Source organism: Oncorhynchus mykiss, chromosome 11 (genome assembly GCF_057628025.1).
Source record: "Oncorhynchus mykiss isolate SJ-2025 chromosome 11, ASM5762802v1, whole genome shotgun sequence".
Taxonomy (NCBI): domain Eukaryota; kingdom Metazoa; phylum Chordata; class Actinopteri; order Salmoniformes; family Salmonidae; genus Oncorhynchus; species Oncorhynchus mykiss.
Genome location: NC_143032.1, coordinates 12235987 through 12248936, shown reverse-complemented (window position 1 = coordinate 12248936; position 12950 = coordinate 12235987). Strand labels below are relative to the sequence as shown.

The 12950-nt window shown below is 42.5% G+C and overlaps 1 protein-coding gene across 1 annotated transcript in view; it reads left to right on the top strand.

Annotated features, from left to right (window-relative positions):
* The first annotated feature begins 703 nt into the window (after nt 1–703).
* LOC100136701 (sodium channel protein type 3 subunit alpha) overlaps nt 704–12950 on the top strand; it is a 151917-nt gene continuing 139670 nt past the window's right edge. The window contains exons 1-4 of the mRNA XM_036934870.2: nt 704–788; nt 2227–2355; nt 5654–5745; nt 8372–8614. Of these exons, the coding sequence (XP_036790765.2) occupies nt 718–788; nt 2227–2355; nt 5654–5745; nt 8372–8614 (535 nt within the window). The 5' untranslated portion in view covers nt 704–717. The remainder of the gene's footprint in view (nt 789–2226; nt 2356–5653; nt 5746–8371; nt 8615–12950) is intronic.

The following is a 12950-nucleotide window of genomic DNA, read 5'->3' as shown; positions in this document are numbered from 1 at the left end:
CAGATCTTGAGAGGATCTGCAGAGAAGAATGGGAGAAACTCCCCAAATGCAGGTGTGCCAAGCTTGTGGCAACATTCCCAAGGAGACTCGAGGCTGTAATCACTGCCAAAGGTGCTTCAACAAAGTACTGAGTAAACGGTCTGAATACTTCTGTAAATGTCATATTTATCCAACTACAACACTGAAAATGTATTTAACAACAATGTTGTTACTGGGGTTATTACAGCTTTAAAACACATGGCGGGTAGCAGGGTAGGCGGGTAGGAGCGTTGGGCCAGTAACCGAAAGGTTGCTTTATTGAATCCCCAAACTGACAAGGTAAAAATATGTTGTTCTTCCCCTGAGCAAGTCAGTTAACCCAATGTTCCCCAGGCACTGAAGACGTGGATGTCGATTAAGGCAGCCCTCCGCCCCTCTCCGATTCAGAGGGGTTAGGTTAAATGCAGAAGACATTTCAGTTGAATGCATTTAGTTGTACAACTGACTAGTTACCCCCCTTTCCCTTTCCCATAACGTGTTAGCAATTTTATTTTGTTCTCTTTACTCTGCTCAATGACGGTGATAATGACAGCAGTCAAACCAAACCTAAATGGGGAACAAGGGCATACTCATTATGTCTTTATATTCAGAATAGTAGTGTTGTGATGTATGTATGTATATGTTGTTATTGAATCACCATTTTCCTTAACCACGTGCACGTTATTCAGTCTGTTCATAATGTGCACTATTTTGACCAACTGTTGCTTCATGGCCATGTCGGAACCAGAGTATTGGGCCAAGTATGTAGAGTAAGTATGCCTTGTCCTCCCATCTTCTCTGTCTCTCAGCATTGACGCTAGCTTCTTCTGTGAATTCTTTCCTGTGTTCTTTCTTTTCTGTTCCCTCAAACCTCTTTGACTGTATTGACCCTCTGTGCCCTATGTGTCCTGATGTAACGCTTTGCCAGGTGTTTGTTGCCTTGCCAACCACAATTAGCAAGTAAGTTCATGATTTTAGTGTACCCGGCTTATTTGCTAATTGCACTCTTGCTATGCTGCATCGGAATGAACAACCATGGGTGACACATACCGTTTATGCCTTCTTAAATTTTCATTAAAGGGATTCATATTCCAACCACTACGATAAACAAACAACTGAAAGCAAAATCAATGATGGAATGGGAATTATCATTCAGATGAAGTTTTATAGAAATGGGATCAGTAGAGTTGGACTTGGGTAAAATATATCTATCTATCTATCTATCTATCTATCTATCTATCTATCTATCTATTTATCTATCTCTTCTCTATTCTCAATCATTCAGAGTATAAGTCCATCCCACACTATGGATTTGCTGTTAGGCAGAGGAATCTGTCATATGGACAAGGTGTATTTGACCCACAGACATGTAACCAGTGTAGTGTTAAAGCAACCACCCTGTTTTAAGTCAGAGTCAGCCTGCCAAGTTTACCTTTAATGAAGGCAGCCTTTCAGCAAATGGAATCTACACTGTCAACAACACACTACAAATCAGGCTGTTTATATTCTCACTCAAAAAGGGGCTCATTGGAAAAATCTGTAGCACGAAATGACTCCGAGCCAGTCACAGTCTGTTAACCATTAACCTTACAGGAAGAACTGAGTCAGTAGCTATGACAAAAACTAAAAGGAATATGGCTGTGCACTTCCGCCGAATGCTGCATCCTTCATCCCAGTGTCCTTTGACTCTGAAGAGTGTCTCTCTCTCACTCTCTTTAATTTATTCGATGTTACAATTAAGTGACTAATGTATTGACTTGGACTGATATATACTGTCAATGTAAAGTACAGTTCAATGATTCCCGTCAGTCTGAGTCAAACCAATACATTACAGTGACATCCTGGATTTGAATGCATATTCTTGTCTTGATGACCTGCTTAACTCATCAAGGAGCACTGCTGTCAAAGAGCTTGCTGTCTGTCTCATTCCCTCTGGGCTGACAAGTGCTGTACTGTCCATGTGCTTCTCATTCTTTCTGTCCTGTGTCTCTGTCTCCCTAAATCTGCTACGTGTTTACCTCTCTGTCCATTTCCTTCTTGGTTTCTTTCTTCTTTTTACATTTTATTTTATTAGAACTGCACTTGGAGTTGGGGCAACCATGTGAAGGAAGAAGGGGGGAGGGTTGTCCCTCACCCTAGCTTATGCCATTGCTTGCTAATGTTTTGACCTTTTGTTCTCCCCTTCCCTTACCCCATACACCCACCCAGGTACACTTTCACTGGCATTTACACGTTTGAATCGTTGATAAAGATTCTGGCAAGGGGATTCTGTGTGGGGCCATTTACCTTCCTACGGGACCCTTGGAACTGGCTGGATTTCAGTGTGATTGTCATGGCGTAAGTATCTCTCTTGTTACAGTAGACCTCCCTGTATTTCTCCTGTTACTGTGTGACCCTAAACCTTCCCTCTAACCTGCCCTCTCTTTCCTTTGAACCTGTCCTCTCCTTCCCTCTAACCTGTCCCCTCCTTCCTTCTAACCTGTCCTCTCCTTCCCTCTAACCTGTCCTCTCCTTCCTTCTAACCTGTCCTCTCCTTCCCTCTAACCTGTCCTCTCCTTCCCTCTAACCTGTCCTCTCATTCCTTCTAACCTGTCCTCTTATTCCTTCTAACCTGTCCTCTCATTCCTTCTAACCTGTCCTCTCCTTCCCTCTAACCTGTCCTCTCCTTCCCTCTAACCTGTCCTCTCATTCCCTCTAACCTGTCCTCTTATTCCTTCTAACCTGTCCTCTCATTCCTTCTAACCTGTCCTCTCATTCCTTCTAACCTGTCCTCTCCTTCCCTCTAACCTGTCCTCTCATTCCTTCTAACCTGTCCACTCATTCCTTCTAACCTGTCCTCTCCTTCCCTCTAACCTGTCTTCTCCTTCCCTCTAACCTGTCCTCTCCTTCCTTCTAACCTGTCCTCTCCTTCCCTCTAACCTGTCCTCTCATTCCTTCTAACCTGTCCTTTCCTTCCCTCTAACCTGTCCTCTCATTCCTTCTAACCTGTCCTCTCCTTGCCTCTAACCTGTCCTCTCCTTCACTCTAACCTGTCCTCTCCTTCCCTCTAACCTGTCCTCTCATTCCTTCTAACCTGTCCTCTCATTCCCTCTAACCTGTCCTCTCATTCCTTCTAACCTGTCCTCTCATTCCTTCTAACCTGTCCTCTCCTTCACTCTAACCTGTCCTCTCCTTCCCTCTAACCTGTCCTCTCATTCCTTCTAACCTGTCTTCTCATTCCCTCTAACCTGTCCTCTCATTCCTTCTAACCTGTCCTCTCATTCCCTCTAACCTGTCCTCTCATTCCTTCTAACCTGTCCTCTCATTCCTTCTAACCTGTCCTCTCCTTCACTCTAACCTGTCCTCTCCTTCCCTCTAACCTGTCCTCTCATTCCTTCTAACCTGTCTTCTCATTCCCTCTAACCTGTCCTCTCATTCCTTCTAACCTGAACTCTCAAAGCAATAGAAGCCCTTTTATTCCTTCTCTAATACTCTTTTCACACTATTGAGCTGAGTCAAACTGAGCCGAGCCAAGCTGTACTGTGCTGGCTTGGTTATGCATCCACAATGTTGTAACAGTTGTTGGAACCGTTGTTGTAACAGTTGACGTAACCGTGCTGGAATGAAAAACGTGAAAGGAAAACATCTGAGCCAGCAGAGTACGGTTTGGGTTTGCACAACAGTGTGAAGAGTGTATTTGAGTATTGTATGATATTTATTGTCTGACATGTTATATTCTGACCTCCGTCTATCTCTCCTCTATACTCCTTTGTCAAGTCCCTTTACATTCGACCGGAAAATGTCACTGGAAGTAAAAGTTTGTGGATGCTGTTCTTACTTCCTCTTGTTCTTCAATATTGGAGGAAACTACAGTTCTAGAAAACAACTTGGTTGTTTTAAGTTGATACATCTTTTTGATGCATCCATGTTACTTAATGATTAACTGAAAATCACTAACATCGGGATTAGTTACTGATCCAATTGGAGATTAATTTGAGTTGACAAAGTGCCATACGACTCAGATAAGAGGAATGATCCTCAACTCTGAAGCTTCAATTAATATTTGACCTCAATATTGAGGGCTTCTCTTTATGATTATAAAACAATTATATTTTCCTCAAAATGTGACTGTGACATTTGCATTACTGTATTAGAGGTATATTATACTTCAATCCTATTCAATCCTTTTTTTTGCCAACCGTGGCAGTACAAACTTTTACTTCCAAAATTGTGCAATGCAACCTAAATGAAATGACAAAATGTTATATTTTGCTTTGGTTGTGTGGGTGTAGAAAGCACCTTAAGTTGCTTTTTGAATAATGTATTTTCCTCATGACCTTCTACTGTGGATGGTCAAAAACACAGTACCTTTTTCTAAGGCAACAATTTTGAACCCCCCCCCCCCCACCCATGAATCCCCCCGTACAGTGATGAAGTGCTGATTTCTCTTTTGGCTTCTACAGTTTTATTTACCTCTCCTTCCAGAGGGCCAGTCGTCCTTGAACTGGAAGCCTCTGTGGGGTCAGATGGATCTTTAGCAGGACAGGAACACATAAGTCACCGACCCTCGCAGCCCTCCTGCTAGTTTCTACGACAGGCTACCTTCCTTCCCGCTGCTGGCTTTATTAAATTCAGACTGATGATCGGAGAAGCAGTTAACCCCCCCACCACGCTGATAAATGTCCACACCCCCAACCCCGTGGGTTCCCATGGAAACTGAGGGATGTCATCCCCCTGTGGGTTGGCAGGTAGCCTTGCGGTTAAGAGCTTTGGGCCAATAACCGTAAGGTCGCTGGTTTGAATCCCAGAGCCGGTAAGGTGGAAAGAATTTCGGTTCTGCCGTTAAGCAAGGCAGTTAACCCCCAATAACGACTGCTCCCAGGGCGCCATGGACGTAGATTAAGGCAACCTCTCTAATTCAGAGCGGTTGTGTTAAATGGGGAAGATACATTTTGCTGTTCTACGAGTAGGCTGGGCCTGGGTCCTCGAGAGAAATAACGTGCCATGTTAGGGAAAGGAACCACTTTGGCACAGAAGACTTGATATACTGTAACTCACATAAGCATTACATGGATTGGCACCATACTGGTTTTTCCCAACATTTTCTGGGCTCTCAGCTGTCTCTTGGTTTGGAGATACACTAACAGCAGTCTTAAAGGTCAAAAGGGTCCCTCTAAATATCTGTTTCTGTCCTGTTCTCCAGGGAAACAACACACTAAGACACAGTGAGCAGTGCTGAGCCTACGGTCATCTTTCCTTTTTTGTGTTTGACCAAATAACTGTAATTTGATCCTGCAGGTTGCTAACCGAGTCTGTTAAAGTAGGCAATCTCCAAGCACTTCGAACATTCAGGGTCCTCAGAGCATTGAAAACTATTTCGGTAATCCCAGGTAAGAGGGAGTCTCCCCTGCTGCTGCAGTGTTACCGAAAAAATGGGTTGCATCTTCTATTGTCCAGTCCACGTACTGTTACTATTCTGTACAATCCCCTCCCCCGTCTTCCACCTCTCTCCAATCCAAAGCCACTCTCTATGACCCTTGACCTCTAGCCACATTCCCCCCTCTTTTCTCTCCTCCAATCCTGGCCCTTCACCTGTTGTGTTTTGCCTGTCGTTGGTGCTTTGTCATTGTGTCTGCTTGACTTTCGCTTATTGCAGATATGTTACTGAATTTGTGGACCTGGGCAATGTCTCAGCATTACGGACATTCAGAGTCCTACGAGCACTGAAAACTATCTCAGTCATCCCAGGTGAGAAGGGAGTTTCAAACACTAAGACACCACCCACCGCTGGAAGAACTAAACCCCCCGGCTTCGTTCCAATACGTCCTTATTAGCACACTACTTAGGATGAAGCAATGCATTCAAAGTGGCCTGCTAGTGTGGGTATTGGAACAGAGTCCCTTGTCATTTCATTTTTGTTTCTGTTGATTAAAAAACCAGTGAGTGGAAATGCCAGAGGTGTAGGAAATGAGACCTTTGGGTTGGGCAACCTCTGATTCAAAATGGAGGATTCTCACATTTTTAGGTACTCTATAGAATATGTTTGCCTATAGTTTGTTTTCTATTAAGATGTTAAGTTTGTATGTCAGTAATTTATTAAAAATTAAAAATGAAATACATTTAAAAAATCTAGTGGCCATGCACCCATGCTTGCGTCCACCTGCTATATGCAAACTATGCTATAGACATCAACAAAGTGAATGTAGTCCATGGATAAAGTTTCAGCATGACATCTGGCCTGAAGCCCAAAGATCATGCTACCTTTGGGGTGGCAGGTAGCCTAGTGGCTCTAACCTAGTGGTTAGAGCGTTGGGCTAGTAACCAAAAGGTTGCTGGATAAAATCCCCGAGCTGACAAGGTAAAAATCTGTCGTTCTGCCCCTGAACAAGGCAGGTCCACACACTCACTCTTCCCTGGTAGGCTGTCATTGTAAATACTATTTTGTTCTTAATTAACTGACTTGCCTAGTTAAATTAAGGTTAAACTCAACAGGTCTCATTCACCCTTAGTGTTTAACATCAAACATGCATGGGTATAGTCAAATACCACTTCATATGGTAATAATATCTCAATTCACAACAGACGCTCCCCATTCAGAACGGATCTCTAATCAAGTAGGACTAAATCTTGTTTGGATGAAATAGCTGTACAGTACCCTTAGGAACATATAGTGCAGTATATTTCTGAGCAGGATCCTATATGATTTAGGATCTTAATTTGATCACCTTGTTGTTGGAGGAAATGTCATGCACAGCACGAAACGCAAACTTGTAGTGTATTCATGGTCTATAAATACTTCTAAAGTTTGTAATTTCCACTTTAAAATGTCCGAATTGATTTGATCTAATATAAAATAAATCTACCCCTACAAAAAATGTAATTCATTATAATCCAAACAATAATTCACATTTTCTGTTGCTGCAGGATTATTTTCCTGCTGTGATAAACTGGCTAAATTAAGATCCTACATCTGTAATCCGACAGTACATAACATGTCCACTTGACCTGACCAGGGAAACACCCTCAACCCTACTTTTTACTTTAGCCTAACTAGGGCCTGAAGTTTTTCCTGGTTATGTCACATAGGGATTGCCAGTACCATAGGTACCCAGTATCTACTCTGAAAGGGCTAATTTACATCAGTCATGGCCCAGGTATTCCACCACTACTTCCTGTTGTCTGGTGCTCTTCAGAGACATGGTGCGTCAGGCTCTTCACGGCTGACCTCCTTTGGCCCACGCCGTCTGCTGTAAATGCCAGAGTGGAAGTGATGGCTTAGAGTCTGTCAATTCTTCTTTGTGTTCATACTGTACTGTGCAGCATTCTGACCCTGCCCCAGCTACACTACCTTTAATCCAGTAGGAATCAGGATAGTGAGATAATAGCATAGGCTCAGATGATATATAGTTAGCTAGCAAACAACATGCTAGGAAAGCTTGAAAATGCTTTGGGCACACTCTGAGACAGGGTTAAAATCTAAATATGTTAGTCAGCCAGCCAGCCAGTCAGTAAATTAGTCAGCCGATCAACCAGCCAGCCAGCCAGCTAGCCAGTTAGTTTGTCAGCCAGTCAGCCGCCATAGTCAGCCAGTCAGTTAGTTTGTCAGCCAGTCAACCAGTCAGTTAGTTTGTCAGCCAATCAACCAGTCAGTTAGTTTGTCAGCCAGTCAACCAGTCAGATAGTTTGTCAGCCAGTCAACCAGTCAGATAGTTTGTCAGCCAGCCAGCCAGTTCGTTTTTCAGTCAGTCAGTTGGTTTGTCAGTCAGTCAGTCAGTTATTTAGTTTGTTAGCCAGTCAGCCAGCCAGCCAGCCAAAACTAGTTCAATTAGATGGTTTCACTTATTATTTTGGGAAGTGTCTGTTGTCAATGAGCATACATTGTGAATTTGCTGTGCATTTTTGAAATCTCGAAAAGAAACGCAAGACAATTTTTCTTCCTGCTGTGGTTAGTTTGTTTGCGTTAGATTTATTTTTGTCTTCACTGTGGTGTTGGTGTCTTAAAGTTGTGTTTGGCTTTGTTGCTTTGATGTTCTGAATTTGTTACTGTACAGTATATTTAATCCATGTCATGTTTATGGATAGTGAGTCGTTGTATTGTTCTTAATACAATAGTTGTAATTTGTATAATGTATTATACATAGTAATACACTGTACTTAAGTTACTGTTACTACTATACTGTATGTGATTGTAAAAAGTAACCAGACAAGTAGCTTCCAGAATTTTTAATAATTTTTTCAAAATGTTTTGTTAATAAATGACATATTCACAATAACCATAACTTCACGGAGCTAGCTAGCCAAAGATAATTACCATGTCCATTTCCATGTGTGTGCATGCTGACCTATTGACCTCTGCCCCTGTTTTCCTGGGAAGGCCTGAAGACCATCGTGGGTGCGCTGATCCAGTCAGTGAAGAAGCTGGCGGACGTGATGATCCTAACCGTTTTCTGCCTCAGTGTGTTCGCCCTCATCGGCCTTCAGCTCTTCATGGGTAACCTACGACAGAAGTGCGTACGCAGCACGGCGCACTGCGTCAACAACACCCTCAACACCAACACAACCTTTTTCTGCAACAACCGGACGTGGTCCTCACTAAAAGACTTTATTGCAGACGAAGGTGAGCACTGTGTGTCAGTTAAATGCCTTTTTAATTGATTCATGAATGTATCACTTATTTAAAATGTTGACCCCTATTGAGAGCAAAGATTTGTTATGTTTGAGGAGACTGAAAATAGTCAGCCAGTCAGTTAGTTTGTCTGCCAGTCAGTTCATTTGTCTGCCAGTCAGCCAGCCAGTCAGTTAGTTTGTCAGCCAGTCAGCCAACCAGCCATTGTTAGTTTGTCTGCCAGCCAGCCAGTCAGTTACTTTGTCAGCCAGTCAGTTCATTTGTCAGCCAGTCAGTTCATTTGTCAGCCAGTCAGTTACTTTGTCAGCCAGTCAGCCAACCAGCCATTGTTAGTTTGTCTGCCAGCCAGCCAGTCAGTTAGTTTGTCTGCCAGTCAGTTCTTTTGTCAGCCAGTCAGCCAGCCAGTCAGTTACTTTGTCAGCCAGTCAGTTCATTTGTCAGCCAGTCAGCCAGTTAGTTTGTCAGCCAGTCAGCCAACCAGCCATTGTTAGTTTGTCAGCCAGTCAGCCAACCAGCCATTGTTAGTTTGTCTGCCAGTCTGCCAGTCAGTCTGTTTGTCTGCCAGTCAGTTCATTTGTCTGCCAGTCAGCCAGCCAGTCAGTTAGTTTGTCAGCAAGCCAGTCAGCCAGTCAGTCTGTTTGTCAGCCAGTCAGTTAATTTGTCACTATTAGAAGACCTCTCGTCTATTGGAGTTTTCCTGTACTGCATAGTTGAGCTTTGTGCCAAAATGAGAACCCCAACGAATACTCTGCAGTGGGAAGTTATATTTGATATTTGAATATACAGTATATTATATATACAATTGAAGTCAGAAGTTTACATACACTTTAGCCAAATACATTTAAACTCAGTTTTTCACAATTCCTGACATTTAATCCTAGTAAAAATTCCCTGTCTTAGGTCAGTTAGGATCACCACTTTATTTTAAGAATGTGAAATGTCAGAATAATAGTGGAGAGATGTCACGCTCGTCGAAAGGAGTAGACCAAGGCACAGCATGAGTAGAGTTCCACATATTTTTAATAAACCGAAACCGAACAAAATAAAACTAACAAGCACAAACGAACCGTGCCGCTACTGGTGCACACTGGCAACTATCCGTAGACAAGATCCCACGAATACCAATGGGGAAATGGCTACCTAAATATGATCCCCAATCAGAGACAACGATAAACAGCTGCCTCTGATTGGGAACCATAGCAGGCCACCATAGGAATACAAAAACACCTAGATGACCCACCCTAGTCACTATCACGCCCCAACCAACATAGAGAATAAACAGCTTGCTATGGTCAAGGCGTGACAAGAGAATGATTTCTTTCAGCTTTTATTTCTTTCATCACATTCCCAGTGGGTCAGAAGTTTACATACACTCAATTAGTATTTGTTAGCATTGCCTTGAAATTGTTTAACTTGGGTCAAACGTTTTGTGTAGCCTTCCACAAGCTTCCCACAATAAGTTGGGTGAATTTTGGCCCATTCCTCCTGACAGAGCTGGTGTAACTGAGTCAGGTTGTCGGCCTCCTTGCTTGCACACACTTTTTCTGTTCTGCCCGCACATTTTCTATAGGATTGAGGTCAGGGCTTTGTGATGACCACTCCAATACCTTGACTTTGTTGTCCTTAAGTCATTTTGCCACAACTTTGGAAGTATGCTTGGGGTCATTGTCCATTTGGAAGACCCATTTGCGACCAAGCTTAACTTCCTGACTGATGTCTTGAGATGTTGCTTCAATATATCAACATAATTTTCCATCTCATGCCATCTATATTGTGAAGTGCACCAGTTCCTCCTGCAGCAAAGCACCCCCACAACATGATGCTGCCACCCCCATGCTTCACGGTTGGGATAGTGTTCTTCAGATTGCAAGCATCCCCCCTTTTCCTCCAAACATACTGTAGCAATGGTCATTATGGCCAAACAGTTCTATTTTTGTTTCATCAGACCAGAGGACATTTCTCCAAAAAGTACGATATTTGTCCCCATATGCAGTTGCAAACTGTAGTCTGGCTTTTTTATTGCGGTTTTTGAGCAGTGGCTTCTTCCTTACTGAGCGGCCTTTCAGGTTATGTCGACATAGGACTCGTTTCACTGTGGATATACTTGTAGATACTTTTCTACCTGTTTCCCCCAGCGTCTTCACAAGGTCCTTTTCTGTTGTTGTGGGATTGATTTTCACTTTTCACACCAAAGTACGTTCATCTCTAGGAGACAGAACGTGTCTCCTTAATGAGTGGTATGACGGCTGCGTGGTCCCATGGTGTCTATACTTGTGTACTATTGTTTGTACAGATGAATGTGGTAACTTCAAGTCTTTGGAAATTGTTCCCAAAGATGAACCAGACTTTTGGAGGTCTACAATTGTTTTTCTGAGGTCTTGGTTGATTTCTTTTGATTTTCCAAGCAAAGAGGCATTGAGTTTGAAGGTAGGCCTTGAAATACAGTGCCTTGCGAAAGTATTCGGCCCCCTTGAACTTTGCGACCATTTGCCACATTTCAGGCTTCAAACATAAAGATATAAAACTGTATTTTTTTGTGAAGAATCAACAACAAGTGGGACACAATCATGAAGTGGAACGACATTTATTGGATATTTCAAACTTTTTTGAACAAATCAAAAACTGAAAAATTGGGCGTGCAAAATTATTCAGCCCCCTTAAGTTAATACTTTGTAGTGCCACCTTTTGCTGCGATTACAGCTGTAAGTCGCTTGGGGTATGTATCTATCAGTTTTGCACATCGAGAGACTGACATTTTTTCCCATTCCTCCTTGCAAAACAGCTCGAGCTCAGTGAGGTTGGATGGAGAGCATTTGTGAACAGCAGTTTTCAGTTCTTTCCACAGATTCTCGATTGGATTCAGGTCTGGACTTTGACTTGGCCATTCTAACACCTGGATATGTTTATTATTGAACCATTCCATTGTAGATTTTGCTTTATGTTTTGGATCATTGTCTTGTTGGAAGACAAATCTCCGTCCCAGTCTCAGGTCTTTTGCAGACTCCATCAGGTTTTCTTCCAGAATGGTCCTGTATTTGGCTCCATCCATCTTCCCATCAATTTTAACCATCTTCCCTGTCCCTGCTGAAAAAAAGCAGGCCCAAACCATGATGCTGCCACCACCATGTTTGACAGTGGGGATGGTGTGTTCAGGGTGATGAGCTGTGTTGCTTTTACGCCAAACATAACGTTTCGCATTGTTGCCAAAAGTTCAATTTTGGTTTCATCTGACCAGAGCACCTTCTTCCACATGTTTGGTGTGTCTCCTAGGTGCGTTGTGGCAAACTTTAAACGACACTTTTTAAGGATATCTTTAAGAAATGGCTTTCTTCTTGCCACTCTTCCATAAAGGCCAGATTTGTGCAATATACGACTGATTGTTGTCCTATGGACAGAGTCTCCCACCTCAGCTGTAAATCTCTGCAGTTCATCCAGAGTGATCATGGGCCTCTTGGCTGCATCTCTGATCAGTCTTCTCCTTGTATGAGCTGAAAGTTTAGAGGGACGGCCAGGTCTTGGTAGATTTGCAGTGGTCTGATACTCCTTCCATTTCAATATTATCGCTTGCACAGTTCTCCTTGGGATGTTTAAAGCTTGGGAAATCTTTTTGTATCCAAATCCGGCTTTAAACTTCTTCACAACAGTATCTTGGACCTGCCTGGTGTGTTCCTTGTTCTTCATGATGCTCTCTGCGCTTTTGACGGACCTCTGAGACTATCACAGTGCAGGTGCATTTATACGGAGACTTGATTACACACAGGTGGATTGTATTTATCAACATTAGTCATTTAGGTCAACATTGGATCATTCAGAGATCCTCACTGAACTTCTGGAGAAAGTTTGCTGCACTGAAAGTAAAGGGGCTGAATAATTTTGCACGCCCAATTTTTCAGTTTTTGATTTGTTAAAAAAGTTTGAAATATCCAATAAATGTCATTCCACTTCATGATTGTGTCCCACTTGTTGTTGATTCTTCACAAAACAACACAGTTTTATATCTTTATGTTTGAAGCCTGAAATGTGGCAAAAGGTCGCAAAGTTCAATATATACGAATACTTTTGCAGGGCACTGTACATCCACAGTTACACCTCCAATTGACTCAAATATTTTCAATTGGGCTATCAGAAGCTTCTAAAGCCATGACATCATGTTCTGGAATTTTCCAAGCTGTTTAAAGGCACAGTCAACTTAGTGTATGCAAACTTTTGACCCACTGGAATTGTGATATAGTGAATTATAAGTGAAATAATATATCTGTAAACAATTGTTGGAAATATTCCTTGTGTCATGCACAAAGCAGATGTCCTAACCGACTTGCCAAAACTA